General features: G+C 36.9%; 2 protein-coding genes across 2 annotated transcripts; both read right to left on the bottom strand.

Annotated features, from left to right (window-relative positions):
• Positions 1-9,182: 9,182 nt before the first annotated feature.
• On the bottom strand, positions 9,183-12,969 carry XIP1 (Leucine-rich repeat transmembrane protein kinase family protein). Its single transcript, XM_007018304.3, has 2 exons — positions 10,277-12,969; positions 9,183-9,871 (listed from the first exon to the last, which is right to left on the bottom strand). The coding sequence occupies exons 1-2, from the start codon at positions 12,744-12,746 to the stop codon at positions 9,477-9,479; spliced, it is 2,865 nt and encodes a 954-aa protein (XP_007018366.2). The 5' UTR covers positions 12,747-12,969; the 3' UTR covers positions 9,183-9,476.
• Positions 12,970-18,348: 5,379 nt separating this feature from the next.
• Positions 18,349-22,045, bottom strand: LOC18591887 (Leucine-rich receptor-like protein kinase family protein). The gene is made up of 2 exons (XM_007018302.3): positions 19,250-22,045; positions 18,349-19,081 (listed from the first exon to the last, which is right to left on the bottom strand). Exons 1-2 carry the CDS (start codon positions 21,807-21,809, stop codon positions 18,678-18,680), a joined length of 2,964 nt encoding a protein of 987 aa, XP_007018364.2. The 5' UTR covers positions 21,810-22,045; the 3' UTR covers positions 18,349-18,677.
• Between the last annotated feature and the right edge of the window lie 648 nt (positions 22,046-22,693).

Raw genomic sequence — 22,693 nt, 5'->3', positions numbered from 1 at the left:
CTATACAAAACGCAGGTCGAGGTCACTCCATAAACAAACGACACACAACATCATTTCTTCCAAGTTTTTGCCGCCTGCTGTAAAGGACATGCATGTCCTACATACGGAAATGTTATCCGACCGGCCAAAGTCAAAACGTCTAATCCAGCAAGCACAGGTTACATCTAAATGGATGTGTAATATATTCTCTGAAGATTTCATTGATGGAAGAAATCCATGCATTCAATAAACAGCAACACTAAGGCTCAAGACAATTGGCGTGGCATTAAAAAGGTTCTGAGCATCTCAAGATTGAACTGATTATGAATTAATATGATGATGGTCAGTATAAACGTGCATAGCAAGAGTCATGGATCTTGATGAAGTCCATTGACAAGCTGCAAAATGAGAAGGCCATCTTGTTAAAGATTCTTATACTTGGGAATCAACGCATAAGAAAGAAACTTAAACATTATAAATTTCCCCAGGGAAAAGTTTTAAGGATAAATCTGAGCATCCTTAGATGTTATAGCAGTAAGTAAACTTGGCAAAAATGATAAATAAATAAAAAAAAACTGGGGGAAAAGAAGTTTTGACAAAGTCCCGGGGGGAAGATCTACAGACTACAGGGTCACATTAGTGCACCTGGTTAGACTTGATAGTTGATAACAGGAAATTATACTTGCAGCCAAAAAACCATTTAGGCTCATTTAAGTGAGGTTTAATTCTACTGAAGAAGTAATCACTGCTAATTGCATCAGAATAATATGCTGTGTTATTCAATTGTGAACATACATAATCAGCAGTACTCCGTAACTTCCAACTTTTAACCACCTATCAAAACACACATGCCTAATGTGCCATAACAATGAGAATCCTAGGTTTAAGGTCATGCAATGAAAGCTGCAAAAGAAACAATATCAGCAAAGTTAAAACCTATATCAAGCAATCTGAAAAGATAGGAGAAACCAAGAAAATACTTGTATGAGCAAGGTATTAACAAGCCATTTAACTAAAGCACTGGAAAAAGGGAGCAAAAATTACTTCTAAACATGAATAATTACAAGTGTGGATGCTACCTTGTTTGGAAGACAGATTAACTCACAGAGATACCAAAAGGTACATGCATTAAATAGGTTCACTCACCAGTATGTCTTATTTCAACAAAACCCTAGGAACTAACAAGTAATGAGCAAATAGTAAATATTCATGATGACAGGGAAAAGGCAAAGGTGTGTAATTATATGGGAAAGGGGAATTATTTCATGGGGATTACTGTAGCTTTACTTGAATTAGTTACAGGAAGCATAAGTACATTCATCTTTCGATTCATAAGAAACAGTTGCTAATCAATGATTTAACATATAGGGAGGGGGACACAAAAAGCATACAACATGACCAGACCCATGATTTAATTAAAGAACTGTCTTCTACCAGCAGACATGGTTCTCCAAACCTTTTGTCATTTAAATCTTCATGTAGAGCCAGCATAATGAAACAATGTTGCACTAACATAGACTTTTGGAAAGAGTTAAAACCCATAGTATAAATATGTCTCAAACAAAATAGAACTATGAATGAGCAAAGCATACAGTTATTGCACAAGTTGACTTGTTCACAGGATTTTCAGGAAACCTATGTAAGTTGGTTTCATATCCAAAAACAAAACATCCATAAGCATGTAAAAGAATATGTTGCGCAGTTTGAAAGTAAAAGACAGTATTCACTCCAACGAAGCACAGCATACAGAGCTGAATAATGTTTGATAACAATATAACAAGGATAGCAAATCTGTAAGCATATGTAACTTGAGAGTATTGATCACTCATGTCATTTGCAGAAATCAACCGATGAAAAATCTCATCTCAACATTTTGCTTAAGATGCTAATTAGAGAGGAAGTTTTACATACATATCCCTTCATCTTTTCTTAACACAACCTTGCAAAATCATAAATACATATAGGAGTATAGAAAGGTCAAAAGAAATAAAATGTGGCAGGGGAACAGGCAAGCCAGCATCGCCATAGTTATCACTTATCAAATCATTGTTTCAAAGTAAAACCACAAGGCACTCGAATTTCAAATTCCCTAAAATGGATCTGTATAAAATATCACATAAAAGTCAATCACATCGGTTCCCTAAACCTCACAATTGATATACTAAATTGTTCCCCTTTTCACTAATATAGAAACCAACATGAAGACATAAAAATAGCATACATATCAAAGACTAAAACAAATGGTTCAAAAATCCAGGTTTATTACATACATGGACCACATTCTTTTTTCCAGTCCACCCCCCCCCCCCCCCCCCCCCCCCTCTCCAACTCTTCTGCAATTGTTTATCCATGGACCAATGAAAAACTGATAGAATCAAGTCAAATGCAGCAATGGAACTAAAGATACAAACAAATTTCTAAATGCCATTAAAGGCAAAATGGAATCATTCCATCCTCGGGTGGCTTCTGCATTTCAAAGACGCTTAACCTTTTTTTCACTGAATATCCACAGAGGTCTATGAGGATCACTTACATTCTCCACATATTTCATCTAGCAAGTAAATACTCAAAAATAAATTATAAAATGCATACATAGCACCCAAAAAGATAAATAAATAAAATGTGGGCATAATCAGAAATAGAGCAACTTTATCTCTATATTTATAGAAGCAAAGTCAATCTATGGAAAATTGGGAAAAACATACATCATCACCGTCATGGCCATAAATACATTAAAACAAAGTACAACCTTTCACAAACATGTGAAAAAAACTATATCACGAAAATGCTTCTCAAATCCCACCGTCTTCTTTCCTCTGCATTTCAATGTATGATATTGAATGCCCACGATTGATGATGAACCGTATGCTCCTCCTCCACCTTTAAAATCTCATCAGAAAATAAGAGAAAAAAAACCCCAAAAAAATGAAACTAAAAAAAAGGTGTGAGATTTTTTTTTCTTGAGCAAGAAACTATATAGAAAAATATTTATATTATATATATATTTATATTTATATTTGCCTGGCTCCATCCTGTCTGCCTTTTTGCACGCAATAAGGGAAGGGAGTAATTTTACACAGGGAGAAAGAGAGCTACATTGTACTCTCTCTCATCTGTGAATGCACCAAACTGACCTTCGATTCACAAAGGTGTGAAGAGAGGGTAAGGGTACCTCGTGAAGACCAAGGGTAGCTTGGTCATTGCAGCTCTCAACAGCCATTACAGTAACAGGTTTAAGGTTTCTGCTGCTGGGTTTGAAGTCACGCCCCTAAAATGAAAAAGAAGAAACAGCTCTTTGAGGTTTGTCTGGTTTTATGTTTTTTCCAGAGAGAGAAACGTGGAAGGAGGAGGAAAAGAGAGTCGGGTTCATTCATGTCCAAAATGGGGATTTCAATGGAGTTTAAAGAAATAATAGTACCAGAGTGTGTGTGTGTGTGTGTGTGTGTGTGTTTCTTTTTTTTTAATTTTTTTGTAGGCAGGCATAGTTGGGGGTTTAAAAAGAGGCCGGTGAAAAGCCTTTTTCAACTTTATCTTTGTTCCTCTTCTGGTAAGACTCACCGTTTTGTCTCTCAATCTTTTCTCTTTTGCTCCTCTCTCTTCTCTTTCTTATGTAATATTAACTCTTTTTCTTTTTTTCTTTAACAAAAGATTAAAAACCCTTTCATAGAATTCATGAACAAAGAAACAAAAATTGGAAAAATGGGAAGAATGCTAATGCTACAGCACATGATTGGTGCGGGTGAGGGGTGTGATGGCGATAAACATGAGCGAAGCCAAGCATCAGTGAATCAAAAGTCACAGCTCCTCGCAGGCAAGCAGGGGCACAGGGCAGAGGACACACAGCAAGGCAGCACCAGCTGTGTTTTTTCACTTCAAAGTGACGTAAGGTCTTTGTCGCTTTTTGTTTTGACCAAAACTGCTCCTTTTGTTTTACATCCGACGGCCAGGACAGGGTATAGTGCTCTTTTGTATTATTACGGGGTTCTAGGTCTTCTCCAGTTTTATTTATAAATTAGTAGTTTTTATTGGGATAATCCTAATAAACTTTCAATTTGATTGGATGCTTGTTCTGTAACAACATTTTTAAATAAAGAATGCAGCTCCATTATAAGTAACAAGAGAGAAATAGTATCTTCTATTTAAATTGTTACAATTAAAAAAGCTCATAATTAACTTTTAATTTGGATCGTTCGATTGATTTATCTTATGGTGAGCACTGATCGGCTCGTCTCTATCGTCGATGATATGTTACTAGTCTTAATTGGTCAAGTCATTTTCCCGACATTATTACTTTAAAGAAACAAGAGAGAAATGGGTATCAATGGGAACACCCCAACCCAACCCAGGAGATATGAATAAGCTACTTAGATGTTGATTAATGTCAAATAATTGATGATTCATAATGATTTGTTCCAGTGGTCTTGACCAAAGGAAAAATCCAAAATAAAAGGCATTAATTTTTGAAGAAGTGTAGGAATTTAAAACACTGGCTGCAACTGTGACCTATTAATAGTCAGCCCCCTGCACGGGCTGGCAACCAGAAATAAAGAGGGACTGAACCCTTCAAACGCAAGGGAACAGAGAGTTAAAAACCCTTGTGGTTCAAATATCTCAGAACTATAAACGTTTCATCAGTCATTGGGTGCCTTTGAGCTCTGTCGGTGGAAGGCTCAGTTTTTAGTTGCCAATGTGCCAATAATGATATTAATACAGATTCACCAAATTATTAGGACATGATATGTTTCGTTTTGTTTTTCTTATTTTGTAAGCATTGAACAGTTTAAGTCATTCGAAACCCAAACTGATCATGGAGTTTGAACGTTCAAGTTCTTTTCTTTCTCCTTTTTTCCAGACTTTATTTTCTCTTCAAAAAAGATTAGAAGGTACCCTGTTTTTCTTTTTATTAGGGTGACAGCAAATTATGTCTGTTCAACATGCACTTATTATCTTCTGACCACCATTTACAGTGCATCTGCAAATACAAAAGCAGCAATGAAACTTTGTGCCCTTGCATTTCACAGATAATTGATAATATATTACATTTTTTTTTCTCTTGTTTTTTATGTTTTTACTAAAGAGGGGGGGAATGCTAGTTATAAAGGCAAGTGACACCGATATTAAGTCATGGAATAGATGGATATGCACTGTTTTGAGTAGTAAAAGTACGAAGAAAACAATTTTCCTATGGTTTTTTTTTTTTTTGGTTCTTCAGGGTAATCTTCTGCAAGAGACAAAAGACAGGAAAAACGTGTGGGGGCCATCAAAGATCCCTTACAGAGTTGTTGTCCAAAGGTGCAGATTGGTCTGTTTGTAGTTTGTCTCAAATATATGCTAGCTTGAAAATGAAAAAGGCTGTCTGTCACCAAGACTAGGACTGCTACGAGCATGAAAAAGCAAACAAAAGCAACACAAACATTCAAAGAAAGATGGATGGAAAAGGGTATGGGGGGGTTGATGAGAGGAGTTAATTGAAGTGGTTAGTGAAAAAGGCTGTACTGTGTAGTGATTAGTGAGGTAGCCGCCCTGATTGACAGAGATAGGGGGGAGAGAGAGAGGCCAAGAAGGGGAAACAGGGAAAAAAGCTGTTGTTCCTTAAACGTCACTGATTTCTGGTATATTAAAAACAACCCCCCGTCTCTCCCCTTCCTTATCCTTTCTCCTTCTTTTTCTCCCATCCGAAGGGGGCATTTCCTAACCAACCAAAAAGAAGACAGCACTATTTCTATATATATATATATATATATATATATAACATCTCTGTCTGTAAGGCTTCAAAAGAAAAGGAGACGCATAATCCGACAAAACAATTCCTGCCAAGTGCCACCATGCCAAACCCTTTTTCACCTTCAAATTTTTGCTACTAGTAGTATTAATTAGGAGCATCTTATTTACTTCATTTCTATATCAGTCCATTATTTTCCATAGAAAGGAATGTTGATTTTTTTCTTCATTTTTTTTTCTACTTCATCAAAAGCTTTAAAAGAAAAAGACAACAAGTTTAGAATAGAAACAATGTTGGGGGAGTGGGGAATTCCGGGCTTTCTCTGTTTTTGGGTTTCAATAGTTGCATCCAACTTTAAAGCGCCCTTTTTTGTATAGGAAGCCAGATGTCCTTGTCTCTCTTCCATTTTGGGTTGCTTTTAGGAGGTTGAAAAAATGGTGGTTGCTGTTCCATTTTAGGTGTACGTCTGAGAAAAGAAAAAATTTTATGATTCAGGTGAAGGGGTAAGAGAATAAAAACAAAGGTGAGGTGTTTTCTGACTATGTTTTCCAACAAAAACGAGAGATGCAGTGGAGGGTGGAGATGAGGTTGAAGAGAGAAAGAGCTTCATGGATATGAGCAATCTATTTAAATACACAATAATAATATAATTACCAACTTAATTGAGACCTTAAACAAGTGTGTTTTATTATAAATAAGTGTGGTTGTATATAAAAAAAAATACTTAAAAGTGACCAACTCTATTCCTTTTATGTGTTTGAGTCTCCAAAATAAAAAGAAAAGGGAATTCATGTACAAAGATCTTCAATATTAATGTAATGAAATCAAGTTAGGTATCCGTACCTCCAAATAAATAAATAAAATAACAAAATATTTTAAGTTTCAAGTGTTGCAAACTTGGTTTGATCATAAATTTGTAACCTTCCTTGTTAAGTAATGCGTTAAAAAGAACCCTAAAAAAATTTTAAAAAAAACCCGAAAGTAGGTTAAAATTGGATTTGATTAGGAGAAAAGGATTTATTTTATCCAAAAATTGGCACATGTACATTCAAATAAATTTAAAATAAAATACTATGTACACCACTTTTTAATTTGTTTTTATTTATCTTTTTACTTAATTTATGATCTTAAATTTCACTCATAAATTATGTCTTTACTACATTTTTTAATAATAGACAGGATCTTTACCCTTGATTGTGTTATAGTTATCTTGCATTTTTTCTTATGCAAACCTTTGGAATTGAATGCATGATCTGTTACTCTAAAACCCTTTTCCTAATCCAGAAAGTGTCAAAGACCCAAAGAAAAGAATGCCCTTAATTTCTCCAGCCCAAGAACAAAGTCCAACATGTGTTTCAGTTGGACTAACCAAGCCCCATCAAAGCCTTTAAAGCTATCAAAGCAGACCTCATGAAAAGCTTCCTAAATAGTTGTACTGGATGTTTTCTTTTCAGGGTCTGATGTTCATTTTCCTTTCTTGTTTAGTATCTGTTTGTGATTGCTAAACTGGAAAATTTGGACCATCCATGTGTTTTTACCGTGTGGATGTTTAAGATTGCACTTCCAAATAGGGGCGAAAACTATGTAGTGACCCTGTTACATTGAGCAGAATCTTTCTAAATTGCCAAGTGTACAATACCTGGATCAGATGTAATACATTTTGATTTCACCTGTTGGGGACATTGGCTGAAAGCAACCTCAACCCATTTCAATGTGAACTCTACTACTCTTTCAATGGAGTCAAAATACATGTGGCTATGTCAGCCATCATCTTTTTTCAGCAACCATTGTAAAGTGCCAGCCCTGTTAAGCCACTTCAACAGATAGTTACTAGCACATCAGGTTTTTTATATATAATCAATGTCTTTTTCTTTTTTTTTGTTTGGTGTTGCAATCAGTCATTCCCATCATCATCTACATTTTTCTTTTGCTGCTGTCAATTGTTTAGCCCGCACTTACCAATTTACTACCTCTACTCTATCATTTCAGGGAGAGAGTGGCTACTCAACTCAGCAATCCATCATTGTGAAAACAGGCATTTGTCTCCTACTTGTTGATAACTTTATTTGCTATGTGATTCAGTAAAAGTCATCATTAGGTACTTTTTTCCCCCCCTCTTTTTCGTGTGCATAATTAAGCTGTTCTAGAAACTGTAATTTTCAGAAGAATTGATGTAGTTTTGACTTCAGTGGTCATTGATTTGGATGAATATGTACTGTTTCTGTTTGTGTCTGCTTGGTGTTTTATCTTTTGCTTCCTGTATGGTACTTGAGGAAGATATCTCTGTCCTGGAAAGCAGCTTCTTATATCATGGCCAAGCTTTGTTTCTTTTTTATCCTTTTCTTTTTCCTATTGGAAAGGCCAAGCTTGCTTTGGTACCCTGTCTTTTGGTTGAGAACAATTCCATTGTCATAGCTTTCCACTTTTCTATATGGACTCTCCACCATGCCCAAAAGAAAATAGTTTTTTTCCTCCCCATGAATCTCATTCTTCTTAGGGGACCCCGCAAACCACTCACAAAGTTGAGACAACACAAACTCAAGTGCCAAGTATATGCACACGCTTTTTTGCATTCATTGATGCAAATAACTCAATGATGTCTGTCTAGGACATGATCTAGTTCCTATAGCAGTGTACTATGACTTTCATGATGGTTTTTTTTTAGTTGATCTTTTGGGGGGGAGGGATGTAGTTTGTACTCCAGAAGTTAGATCCTTTGCTTTGAGCATAGAGATTTTACTATTAATTAGGATACGTCTCGATCACAACATTCCTGAATTTTTAAAAAATGATTTTACAACTAAAACCCAGAACCCTCATTTTCCTAGGGGCAAATGGATTGATGCACACTATGGAAGAATCAATTTTCAGTTTTGTTCTCAGAGAATATTGATCTATTAATATTAGTTGAAACTTGAGTCTAAAGCTGCAGACTAGCTGCTGAAAACTTGTTGCTAAGATAGTTAGATGAACTTTCATAGGCAAATGGAGGAATGCTGTTTCTTCCTCAAAATACCCTTAATAAAAAAAAAAGGGTGATCAACTTGTGAGTGGGGATGTTCATGGCTCACTATCTACGGTGAAACAAGCTTGCAGCCTTTGAATCCTCAATGCCTTGTACTTCAACCAAATAATGCAAACTTGCAAAGCAAATGAAATTAAAGAGAAATACCTGAAACAGGAAAAAGCAAAAAAATATAAAGGCTTCTGCTTTCTTGTCTGTCCCTTAGTTACATGTAGAGACAAAGATGCTCCTCAATCAATCAAGCTAATTCATCTTCTCAATGGATAGCTTGAATGGAGTGGACCTGCCCAGGGGAATCATGCCTCCATTTTTATAATTAGAATCAGGAACCCCACTTCAGTGCCAAAAAGAAGCCTCTTACAAATCACCCTGGTGCCTTTTTTGAAGTGTTCTTTTCTCTGTATCACTCTCATGAAAAGAAAAAATAAAACAAAGATAAAGAGGAGAAAACAAAGCTTTCAAAAGCTATGCAATGATTTCATACAGATGCTGTGCGTTACCATAAAGCAGTTATAGTGATTAAATTCCTTAGGTCCTTACAAGAGCTAAAAACAAAATAAAAAGGAAGAAAAAGAGAGAGAGAATCTACAAGCCACTTATCAGCAAAATTTAAAAAAATAAAAAAAGAGAAGAAGAAAAAGAAATAACAAAGAGCTTTTATGATTGGTCTCTCAATATTTTAGAAGACGCTACGGTTCTATAGATGCTATGTTACTTCACCTAAAACTCCATCATATAGCACTGATCTGATCATACTTCTGATTGGTTCTTTATTTTTGTGACATTTGATGCTTCTTTGGTCTTATTTGACAACTTGCAAGAATCAAATTTGCAAGGGTCTGCCTCAATCAACAGCTGAACAACCTCATTCATGGTTGGACGGTGGTTTGGATTCCTGCTTGTACAACGCATGGCAATTCTGAGAACCTGAATCATCTCATCCTTAAATGACCCCGAAAGCCGCTTGTCCAGGACCTCCATAACCCCATCCTTTGTATCCAGCCTTCCTGAAACCCAATATACAATATTCTTGTTCTCTCCAAAATCTGCCTCCACTGGTTTCTTCCCAGTTATTAGTTCCATCAACACCACTCCAAAACTGTAGACATCACACTTGGTTGTTGCTTTATTTGAATATGCGTATTCTGTCAAAGCCATCAATTAAATTTAGTTAAATATTTTGAGTAAACCAAAAACTAGATTTATATGAATTAACAAGATGTACATGATAGATTACAGTTTCAGGTTTTCTACATATAATAGGGATATGACTATTTACTATGATCCTTGATGACTATTAAAGTATAGTTCTCTACAGGATATTTAAAAGCAACCCTATATTGAGGAAATTAATGTGATAATTTAGAACAGAAAAACTACGTACTTAAAACTGTCATATATTGATATACAACTGCATATAGGTCCCAACAAAGAGCAATAACATAATCAAAATGTAAACTCAAACTCAAAACAGAATAAAGTTATAAAGAAACTCTTAGTATTGTAAAGGAAAACATCTTAATTAAAATAGAGTTGAATCAGAATATTACCAGGGGCCAAGTAACCATAGGTGCCCGCTATGACAGTAGTGGTAGAATCTTTCCCTCCTCTAGCTTGCAAAACCTTGGCTATTCCAAAATCTGCAACTTTGGGTTGGTAATTGACATCCAGTAGGATATTGGTTGACTTGATGTCTCTGTGAATAATAGGTGGCAACAGATCATGGTGAAGGTATGCTAAGCCCTGTGCAATCCCTAGTGCAATTTGATGTCGAATTGGCCAATCCAGATGGATCCGCCCTTTGTGAAGAGCATCCCAAAGGTTTCCATTCGGCATGTACTCATAAACCAACAGGTTACAGTCCAAGTTTGAGAAGTAGCAATATAACTTGACTATGTTTTTGTGCCTTATGCTTCCAAGAGTCTGAACCTCAGTCTTCAAGCCTTTGTCCCAAATCAACTGATCTTCTGAGGCAGAATCTTTTTCTGTTCTACTCCACAGCTTCTTCACTGCAACAACCTCTCCACTTCGCAATTCAATTCTATACACTGTGCCAGATCCTCCATGGCCCACAATGTTCTTATCTACCATTGCTTCACGGATCTCATGTTGGTCAAAACATATTCTATGAAAGCTCTTCACATCATATGAAAAGAATGATGAAGACAACGTCTCATCATGTTCCATTACAGCTCTTTCTTTGCTAAAACGACGTTTCAAAAACAGAAGAGCTCCAATAGTGATGACAATGACTGAGATAATGATTGCCCACATGGAATTTAGCTTCTTTTTGTTGTAAGGGTGTGAACATATGGGGAAATTTTTAACATGGACTGGAGCACAAAGACCTGGGTTGCCTGAAAAGCTTTCCACCAACCCTCCTTCAATCAATGAGAGAGGAATTGGGCCAGAAAGTTTGTTGTTTGAAAAGTTGATGGAGTTAGGCAACAATTTACTGAGGCTCTGAGGGATTTTCCCGGTCAAGAGATTGTTGGAAAGATCAAGAACATTGAGAGATTTTAGCAAACTAAGTGAGCTGGGGATAGAAAAACTGAACTTGTTGCCTTGCAACAACAGTAAGTTTAGCTTCTTTAGATTGCCAATTTCTGAAGGTATTGAACCAGACAGGAGATTGTTACTGAGATCAATCTTCACCAGATTGATAGCTCGAGAGATTGCAGGAGGTAGAACACCTGACACCTTATTGTTCTGCATGAACAGTTCGGATAAGTTCCTAGCATTTCCAATTGAATTTGGAAAAGGACCCGTAAAATTATTGTCAGCCAAGTCAATGATTGAAACATGAGGGAGACCTAGAAGTTCTTCAGGTATCGAGCCCTCCAAATAGTTATGACTAACTCGAAACCGTATAAGAGAGTTGCAGTTTGCATAACTATCAGGTAACTTTCCAGAAAACTTGTTATCTAAGACAAGGAAGTACAGTAATTTACCTCCTCGGCAAACCTCTGTTGGCAATGGACCTGTTAGATTGTTCTCTGATAAGTCCAGAACAATCATACTTGATAACTGGCCCAGATTTTGTGGAAGTTGTCCCGATAGGAAATTTGCATAGAGTGAGAGCATGGTCAAGGTTGTTGAGTTTGCAATAACACCTGGGATTTCTCCTGTAAGACTGTTGTTATAAAGCTGCAGGACTCGAAGTTTTGGAAGTCGACATATAGACACTGGAATGCTTCCACTCAATTGATTGACTGACATGTCCAAGTCTATGAGCTCTGTCAGATTTCCCAGTTCCTCAGGTATTGTCCCGGATAAGTGTTGGTTGTAGTATAGTTCAAGCTGCTGCAAGTTTTTCAGCAACCCGAGCTCCTTAGGAATATGACCTGAAAGGAAATTTCCACTCAATTCAAGATCAACAAGTGATGTCATGTTCCCGATCGATTCTGGGATCCGACCATTCAACCTGCAAGTCGTGAAAACCATAACTTTGAGCTTTGTCAGCTTGGAAATGTTCTCCGGAAGTTGCCATAAGTTTAATTCACCATTTTCATTGACGTAGAGCACCTCGAGATTGGTAAGATTAGTTATCGACATGGGAAAGTCACCAGTAAAGAGGTTGTATGACAAGTCAAGTAGACGTAAAGATGCCATTCTCGAGAAATCCGGAAGTGTTGTTCTTAGGAATAGAGAACTCATATTGAACTTTTCCAAGAGAGAGCAGTTAACGATACCGCTAAGAAAGTTGCCATGGAGATTGTTGCGGCTGATATCAAGAACACGCAACTCTGGCAGATAAGAGCACACATCAGCTGGAAAATTGCCAGAGAGTGACCAGTCTGTGAGGTTAAGAGTTTCAACAAACCCTTGATCGTTGCAGTTAACTCCTGTGAAATTGCAATAATTTTTCCCTCCACTCACATCCCAATCAGACAAGGCCTTTCCTGATAGAGAGGCTTTCATTAGGGTGAAGAACTGAGACTGATCATGTCTTGTAGCTTCAGAAGAATAGAACACAAAACTAAGCAACACTAGAAGCAGAAAAATAGCCTTTGGTGTCATCTCATAGAAAAGGAAAGAGAACAAGAAAAAGAGAGAGAGAGAGAGGGAAGAGGCAGCTTATGTTAAAAAGAGAAAAAGAAGTGGTAGTTAATTAGGGCAGTTGTTGCAGAGAAGAAGGTGGAGAAGAGAGTATATAAACGGGCTGATTGAGGGGAACATTGGGTGCAGCAGTAATAAGGTGTTGAAAGAAAGCAGGTTCGTGCTGTAGTACTGAGAGAGATGGAAAGAGGTGTGTGTTGTGCATATCTTTTGCATAAAGAGGCTTTACTTGTATGTTTATACCCCACTAGCTCATGTAGAGGAATAACATCACTGTAACTACTTTCTACAGATTAGATGTTAGAATAATCTGCACCTGATCCTGACCACCGCATGCCCTCTCGATCAGGCCCTCTTGATGTGATCAGTCCTGCTTTCTCTTGGATGGCCACAGCCCAAAGTTCTACACGCTTGCAAGTAGGTTAGCAATATTGCCACTTACATCAATATACTAATTTATTTAAGCACGACCATGTGTACAATGTTTCTGATATGTATTTTTCTAATCAAAGCAAATTGCATTTCTGGCATTACATGACAGATACTATGATTCGCAATGCTGTACGTAGTGCAATAATGTGCAAGACACTGCCTTTAAAATATATATATATATATATATATATATATATATATACTAGACATGAATCATTTTATGGGTTCCTATATATGCTGTTAGCTGTTTGCTTGCAAAAGATAAAGCTAATGTCATAGTTTCGTCTCATGATACAACAGGAATTTGCTCCCACGAGTGAGAATCAACCGCCAAAAACAAACTTGAACAATCGCAACCTTGTATAGTAATTCCTTCTCAACTTTTCTCAGTTACTTGTGAAGGGTCATTCGTTAAATCTTTTCACAGTCTCACCTCATTGTAAAACTGGGTTTTTCTCTATCCTATAAGGTTATTTGTTCACCTAAGGATTGTCAACTGCATTCAGCTACAAAATATTGTCTGAGCTCTGACGATAGACGTTACTCATTCGTCACACAGACAAATCCTTGACTATTAATGATGCCAGTGTTTTTTCTTCTCAACACTCTATCTTTTTGGCTTCTGACCTGACTATGACACAAGTTGACATAGAAACCACTTGGCCAAAGCATCCTCATTCTCTTCTGAAACAACGCTATCAAGCAAGTATACTTGGAATCTGAATTGTACTCAACCATCAACTGCACCATGGTTGAGTGCTTATTTTTCACCAACCACATTATCCTCTGATTTGTACATTGAAGAAACACACCAGCAATGATTTGTTATCAAATGAATGGCTGGGTTGACCTTGTTGAGCCAATAGAATGTTGGCATCGAAGTTTGGACTTAATCCTTACAGTTCCACTACCCGTATCAAAATTTTTTGATGTTTTACTATTTCCTTATTCTATTTTCATTCCCCTGGGTACATGGCCACAGAGGATTAGAAAATTCTTTTCCGGAATAAAGGTGGACAAGTTGGGAATAATATATTCTATTATATAATCTTGTTGGGGAATTTGCATTATACAAGCGGGGCCAAGCTGGAAAATAATTGTTTAAGAGATATTTAATTGGGTTAATTAGGGTAGAAAGGGTACAGTAATGTATTTTTCGGATGCATTTCCCCAGGGGACCACCAATACTGAAACTTGTCTGGATCGGATTAAGTTAAAAATACCAAAGAATTTTAAGTAAGCTTCCATTTGCATTTTCATTTCAATGAAAATGCGAATGGAAGGATTCAAAGGAAAAGGGAAATGCTGGAAAATGGTATGAGAACGATGTAAGATCTTTTCGTCCTTTCCTAACTTCTTATTGCCTTTTTTTTTTCCATCCCTTAGTTCACAAATAACCAAACAAAGCTTGATTCAACAGACACAACAGAAATATCCCCTCCTTGAATGAAACTCATGGCTAATAAAACATCTATGAATGATAGTCTTTCTTACTAAAAACTTGGGTTTGGCTTGCATATCTATAGTTTAATTAGGTTAATTTCTGTTGTTTGCGAGTATGTGATGTAAAGTCACCTTGATGATCACTCAACCCCTTACAGGATGATAAAAGATTGCAAATATTTGGAATTCAAGTTGGTTGCTTGACGAGCTTATCAATCATGTAAGTGGGAAATATTCAACAGGGCTTAAAGATTTTGGATAAGCTTCAGGAATTTTGTTCTTGATGAAGGGTTCTTTTTTTTTTCTCCATTTTCAGAGCCAGGAGCTGACAACAAGCTATAATGGGATGAGTTTCATGAAGTCCATAGATGTCGTTGAATGGTATTGGGAATCTCTTTGTTGGATAGACTAGAGATGTGCTCAATGATGAAGAGCAAAGCAAAGATTCCCACTCCTCAAAAAGTATTTGGTGTTGATTTGGCAGCTGCGAATTTGCTGCAATTCGGACATGGCAATTCCTTATAAGCTGCTGCTTTTTTCTCTCTTCTTTTCTTTTCGTTCATCACAATTGGAGGGGCTAACGATGGTAATGGGTAGATTGCAAATTAAAGCTTAAAAAAATCTTTTGCTTTTGTGCCGAAATGGACAAGCATTTTGTTCATGCTAAACCAACCAAGTCTGTGATTAAGGGCCAAAACATGGCTAGGATGAATTTAGGCTACGGCAGGCCGCGTCCCAGCACAATATCTCATCTTATTCCTCGCTCTATTTGTATAATGATCTCCCTTTTTCATAAGAAGGAGAATAAGATTATTCTTTGGAGAGGGTCAATTCTTTTCTCAATTTTCAGACATTATCATTGGTTTTCACAGCATAATTAGGGTTTTGCTTTGCACCACGAGTCAATTTATAATCATTTTTGTAATTATTAATTTGCATAAGTGTTTGAAACCCTTTTTACTTATATGTACATACATACGTACATATATTATATAATATATAAAAAGATTTCAACGCGTGATAATATTTTTAGTCAAAAAAATTGATCATTGTAACCAATTCTAATAATAAAAGGCATAACCAAATTAGTGGAAATAAATAATAATTTATTAATAAACAGTAACATTAATTGGTTTGGCCACTGCAACCATTCCAGTACTATTTTCCTTTTTATAATATATTGGGTTTGTGTACCCTTATCCCAAAGAAGGGGTGATTCTTCACCAAAATTTATATAAAAAGCAAAGCTTAACATCATAAGGCAGAACCATATTCCAACTCGTTTAAGGGCATATATTCATTACTATCACTTGTTTTTTTTTTTTTTTGGTTCTTCAATTTTCTTTCAATCCTACTCTTGTATTTCAAAAAAGAAAAAAAAAAGAAAAACTATTTTTTTTCTTCACGGGATTGTCGAGAGCTAGCTATAGTTGCTTGATTTCCTTGTGTATTTGCAAGAGTGAATGATTAAAAATTAAGAGAAGAGAATAACTTTAGAGAGATTGTGTGTTGAAGTTTTCCTTTTTCCAAAAGTATGTAAGAATCAAGAAGTTGACGCATATAATACAATCTCAACAAAAGCTAATTAAGCACATCTTGATGAACATCTTTAGCATTATGGCATTGCTAAGCTGTTTGTAGCATGTTAGTGGGATTGAAGATAAGATCAATTAGCACTACTAGTAAGAATATCCTGCTTCCGAAAAAAAATAAAAAACCTTTGCCTTCATTTTTTTTTTTTTGTGTAAGAGATGATATAAACGGGAACAATTAGTACTTCTTTTATCCAAAACTCTTTTATTTTGTTTTGTGATAATATCATGCTTGAAATATGTTTAATGTAGTACATTCTTGAGAAAATATTCAATGTAATATATGAATTTTCATTTCATCTATCAATATGTTTTAATATTTAATACGATTAAAAAAAATTATCGACGTGTTTTTTTTTTAAATTAAAACATGTAATCAAATAAATACTATGTTTAGTTTCCAAGTCAATGACTAAGATAGATAATACATGCAAACATGTGGCATTACTCTTATTAATTAAAATTTTTATTTTTTGAAAAAAATGATTTTTTATTAAATTCATTTTTTTTTCCTTCTTCCCTTTTCTCTCCTTCCTCTTGTCTCCCAATATCCCTCATGTCACGCCGGATCTAACCATTATCCAACTGCATTTGGTCGAACCCAACGTCGATATGGTCGAAAAACCAACCTCAAAACTGGCAAAAATTGGCTTGAAATAAGCCGAATTCTTCAAGTTGTTTTTGACTTGTCTGTAGTTCGTTTCTGACCATATTGACATTGGATCCAAACCTCGTTCGGTCAGGTCCAATCGGTAATGACCATATTGGGACTAACATGAAGGGAGATCGAGAGGGAGCACGAAAGGAAAAAGAAAAAGAAAAAAAATTCTAAAATAAATCTATTTTTTCTATTTTCTTTTTTTTAAAAAAAATTAACGATAAATAGATCTTAATTATCAATTTAAAAATTGATGTGACATTTATTTTACAACATATGACGCATTTTGAGTTAGTCCATTGACAGGTCACTAGATTTGGTGTTAGACATTGGGGTATATTAATAAAAAGAACAAAACTTCACATACCACTTTAAACATTGTTTTGTTACAAATATTACAAACATTTCTATGGTATAGATTCCAAATGTGACATTACTCCTTTTTCTTCTTCTTCTTCTTCTTGCCATGCACAGCTTCAAAATCTATGTGCCTTCTAGCATCTAGGCCCACAATCGTTTTCTTTGGATAGCATCATCTTCAGTCACTCAATTACTAGCTTTGATTGTGGGCCTAATCCATAGGCCCAGGATCCACCAACTCAAAATTGATAGTCCTCTCTCAATGGGCTAAATTCTGGCCCCCTTTTGCTCTCGAATCTGACCGTTTAACTTATCCGAAACCCGATCCGGGCCTAGCTATTTTTACTTTTTCCTCCCCTTTTCGGATTGCTTAAGAGAGAAGGGTTTCAAAGTTGAAAGCTGAAACCTCTGTGTTAGCTGATGGAGATTGCAATGAAAAGTTGTTTAGTAGGATGTCCAATCAATCCTGGTTTTAATAAGAATCAGTTATAATTAATTATATTATTATTATAGGTTTTATGATGGTTTTGGTCTTTTGGAGTTTTCCATCAATACCTGATACCATACACACAACCTACGTGTATAAGTTTGAACAATACTTATCTAGTTATCTAATATTTTTATCTCGTTTTATAACTTTTCAAAGGTTAATTAAAATGATAAACGAGCGTATAAGTTTAAGGTACATGCATCTATTCTATTTATAATAATTAGGTTGAATTTTGGTTCTTCCTTTTGCTATTTGATTAAACACACAATTTTGTTGGTTTTTTGTCAGAATCTAAACTTGAGAGAGAGAGAGAGATGGAGGGCGCGAGAAACAAACAAGCATAGTTGAGCCTTTTGATATATCAAACTTTGCTATTGCTTGATTGGTCAGCTACACGATATTGCTTTCTGTGTAATTTAAAACAAATTTCTCAGATATTGGAGTAGACGCAACATCTTATGAATTTGTGTTGCTTAGATGGCATACTTAGTTAGGAGGAAAGAGTGGATAAATTGATCTTTGTGGAAATACAACAAAATATTGGCTACCTCCAAAAATCTGAAGGATCAAAGAGCAGAACAAGGGTCCTTTTCGATATCCAGCAGTGATTCAGATTTCAGACCAATGATTTGACAACATTACAGAATATTTTTTTGGCACATTACCCTCGTTAATTTTGGGAAAGACTAAGCTTAAGAAATGGCATTTCATGCCTCATACATTCAATTCCTAAACGAGGTAAGCAACTACAAATTTTCCCTGGGATTAGCCTCCACCATGGAAAATTATTGGCGCTAAACTCAAAGATTATACAGATTACAAAGCATACAGCCTAAAGGCTCTAGCTAATACTTTACAACTGATCACAGGTGATCTGATGCCTAATATGTTACAAAACTGCTACAATGTTACAAGATTTATAGCTGTTGCTTGAACTTCTCAGCATAAACCATGGCTTCCTGTTTCTTGTGGTCACCGTCTTTACTAATGACAAAGCCGACCAATTTGCAGGGTTCAGCCTCTTCCAGCATTTGAACCACGTTTCTCATGGTGGGTCTAAGGGCCGGCAACGCGGTCGTGCACAAAATGGCAATTCTCAACACCTTTACAGCTTCTTCTTTCAAGGCATCCGGAATTCTTGGGTCCACTGTACTTAAGACACTCTCTTTGTTCTTTAGTTTGCTGCACAGCCAACTCACTATGTCCTTGTTATCTCCATACTCTGGCTCGATTGGTCTCTTTCCACTCACTAGCTCCATTAACACCACTCCGAAGCTATACACATCACTCTTCTCGTTGACTTTGTAGGTGTAGCCATATTCTGCAGAATTAACATTACATTATATTAATAAAGCAGAATCTTTAAAAGCAATCTTCTGATCAATGCTTCATTTGGATGTTGAAGACAGATTCCAAGAAATTTTGCTTATTATTCTGATAAAACCAAAGGGAACTTGGAAGAGTAATTAACAGTAAGAAGTTAACTTACCAGGAGCTATGTAGCCATGGGTGCCTGCAATGACATGGGTGGAGTCCTTACCACCATTGGCCTGAACAATCTTAGCAAGTCCAAAATCGGCAATTCTAGGCTTCAAAACCTCATCCAGCAATATGTTACTAGATTTGACATCCCGGTGGATAACTGGCCTCTCGCATCCATGATGCAGGTACTCTAGTCCCTTTGCCGCCCCAACTGCAATCTCATACCTAGTATCCCAATCAAGCTCCATTTTCCTACTCGTATGCAACCGATCCCATAAGCTCCCATTGGGCATGTACTCGTACACCAACAAGCTTGAGTCTTCACTAGTAATGCTGCAGTAAAGCTTCACCACATTGACATGCCTTATTGAGCTTAATGTCTGCACCTCCGCGTCAAATTCCTTTGCCTTACCAGCACGTTTGCTGAGGATTGGGGCAGTACTCTGGCTCTTTCTGCGGCCATTAGAATCTGTGTTCCATATGTGTTTCACAGCAAGTTCTACACCATTAGAAAGCATTACTTTGTAGACATCCCCAGACCCTCCTTTTCCGATCAGATTCTCTTGCTTGATGGAATCAAGAATCTCATCTTCGGTGAAGGTTAACACGTGGAAAGACTTAAAATCCCAAGATTCTTCCTTCAAAGAACGGTCGTGGTCTTTCTCTGTCCTCCTTAAATATAAGAAACATCCAAGCGAAGCAAGCAAGATCGTTGCACCTAGAGCCAAACAGACTGTAAGCGTACGGACATCTTTAGACATGCCAGAATCTGGTGGACATCGCTTGAAAGAGGTGATAGTTGGACTGCAAAGGCCAGGGTTTCCGGCCAAGCTACCATGATGTGCTTCAATGGAGAGAGACTCCGGTATCGGACCAGTTAACCGATTATAGGATAGATCAAAAACGTTCAGCTTGAGAGACGACAGGCTCTCTGGAATTTTACCGGAAAGTTCATTTCGAGACAAATTCATTGAGTTCAATGTCGGCAAAGATCCTAAAGATGATGGAATTTTGCCAGAGAGTGAATTAGAAGCCATGTTTATGTTGCTGATGGAAGCACAAGAACCTAAGGACTCCGGTATAGAACCAGATAACCTGTTGTTCTGCAATTTAAGGCTGCTCAAGCTTTTCAGTTCCCCAATTCCATGAGGGAGTTTCCCTGAAATCTGATTGTTATTTAGGTCAATTCTGACCAAAGATGTAGCTTCCGAAATCTCTTCTGGCAACTCACCTGATAACAGATTGTGTTCCGCCGACAGTATTCCTATCGCTTTTGCGTTCTTGATATCTGATGTAATTGAACCTTCAAATTGATTGAAAGAAATGTCAATTATATCCACTTTTGGTAATCCCCATATGCCAGCCGGGACTCTGCCTGATAGCGAGTTGTAACTGACTCTAAACCGCTTTAAAGTGGTACAACTTGCATAAGTCGCCGGAATTCCACCGGTGAAATTGTTCTGAAGCATAAGAACTGCTCTCATGGTTCCTTTCTTGCACATGTCTGGAGGAATTGGACCAGTCAAGAAATTCTCTGATACATCGATGTAGACGAATTCAGCCCAAGAACCTATCTTTTGAGGCAGAGGACCAGTCAACATGTTGGTGTAGAGAGACAGATTCACCAGTTTTTTGAATTCACCCAACTCCGGTGGTACTTCACCTGTAAAATTATTTTCAAAGAGTTGCAGACTTATCAGGTTGGTCAAATACCTCACTTCTGAGATATCTCCTTCAAGATGGTTGGTAGAGGCATCAATATATTCTAGGTTTGTCAGATTTCTGAATCCAACAGGAAGTTTTCCTGTCAATTCATTGCTATAAAGCTCAAGCTGCCAGAGTTTGTGAAGCTTTCCAATCTCGACCGGAATTTCTCCAGATAAATAATTGTATTGGAGCTCTAAATCTTTAAGCTCAGTAAGATCTCCAATTGCCGGTGGAATCGTCCCTTCAATGCTGCAATTCGCCAAATAAAGCGAATTTAGCTTCTTCAACTTCAGAATATCATCAGGAAACGGAGTTCGGTCGAAAGGATTGTCCCCAAGGCTCAGAACAACAAGATTGGTCATGTTTTCAAGCGATTTCCATGGATAAGTACCAGAAAATCCGCTGCCATTCAAATAAAGGTACTGCAATTCGCTGAGAGCAGATATATCCGGAAAAGAACCCGTAAAAAGATTGTTTCCAAGGTCCAGATATTGAAGCTTTACACAATTACTCATGTCTTTCGTGATTGCACCATACAATAAATTGTGCCCCAAGGAAAGCTTATCCAGGGATGGAAGCTGGCATATCGAATCCAAAGGAAGAACACCCGTCAGCTTTTGACTTGAAAGCTCAATTTCCTTAACCGACCCCTCTGCGTTGCAAGTGATCCCATGGAAGCTGCAAACATGATTGGCAGCCTCCCATGAATCAAGAACATTGGGGGTGCTTGATCTATTAAGAGCAGATTTCAGGTTCAGCAATGCTTGGAGTTCATCAGATTTCACACAAAAGGGTAAGCAAAAACAGAACAAGAGACAAAAAGACAGAAAGATTTGCCGGTAAGAAAAGGCGGTTGACATTCCGGAGGTTTGAAAACAGATCAAGAAAGGGATGACTTTTCTTGAAGGGTTCCCTTTTAATCAAGAGACAGAGAAGAGAAGAAGAACAAGAGTGGACTCAAGGTAGTGGCATTTTAAGAAAGGTGGCGGGCGGGCGGGGCGTTCACATTGATCTGCCTTACTATGCAAACACTGTGAAGAATAAGGAAGGCAATCCCTGGCAACCTAGAAGGAGAATTCTCATTATATTGGAGGAAGTCATTACGGGGGCTGGGGGTGGGGGCCTTTTGTTTTTCATGTTTTCTGTTATAACGGTCATTGTTTTGTAGTAAATTCTAAAAAGACTCGCAAACGCTGATTTGTTTGGAGCAGATCATTTATTTATTTATGTTAGCTGTAAGAATGTCGAGACTTTCTTTTTTATATCCAAACATGGAGACATGACGCACCGCCAGTTCTTTTTTTTCCTACCTCAAAGCCAGCTTTTATTTGTTTGTATTCAAGGTTTCAGGTTCTGGTCTTATCTCCAAAGCTGTGTACTGAGTAGGGCAGTTGACATGCAAAAGACAAAGCAAAGACTTGAAACGAAGAGGTCAAAAATTTTTTACCTTTTAACAAGTGGAGGAGAAGCAACGGCGAAGAAGCAAGGGAGAAACTTACATAAATGAGCTAACAATATCAAAAATTAATCTTTTGAACATTTCTTCTCGTATCTTGTTCGAGCGCATTAATAAAAGAAGGACTTTATTTTATTTATCTATTTTTACAAATTTTTTTATTTTTCTGAAAAATTCTTAAATTTTAAGTGCACAAAATAACTGGGCAAGGATCGATGTTTGTCTTTGTTAAATGAAAGAAAGAGGATGACAAATGCAAAAGGGTGGAGTTTTCACTTTTGGGTGGAC

Source organism: Theobroma cacao, chromosome 8, assembly GCF_053813885.1.
Source record: "Theobroma cacao isolate CCN51 chromosome 8, ASM5381388v1, whole genome shotgun sequence".
NCBI lineage: Eukaryota > Viridiplantae > Streptophyta > Magnoliopsida > Malvales > Malvaceae > Theobroma > Theobroma cacao.
The sequence above is the reverse complement of the archived record's forward strand: the minus strand, read 5'-3'. Positions and strand labels throughout refer to the sequence as shown.

What these genes read in the sequence shown, in the direction of transcription:
- XIP1 (XM_007018304.3), bottom strand. Translation starts at nt 12,746, where the DNA reads ATGACACCAAAGGCTATTTTTCTGCTTCTAGTGTTGCTTAGTTTTGTG. An exon ending in CTATGGTTACTTGGCCCCTG is followed by an intron (nt 9,872 to 10,276) that starts GTAATATTCTGA and finishes TGGCTTTGACAG; the next exon opens with AATACGCATATTCAAATAAA.
- LOC18591887 (XM_007018302.3), bottom strand. Translation starts at nt 21,809, where the DNA reads ATGTCAACCGCCTTTTCTTACCGGCAAATCTTTCTGTCTTTTTGTCTC. An exon ending in CCATGGCTACATAGCTCCTG is followed by an intron (nt 19,082 to 19,249) that starts GTAAGTTAACTT and finishes TTAATTCTGCAG; the next exon opens with AATATGGCTACACCTACAAA.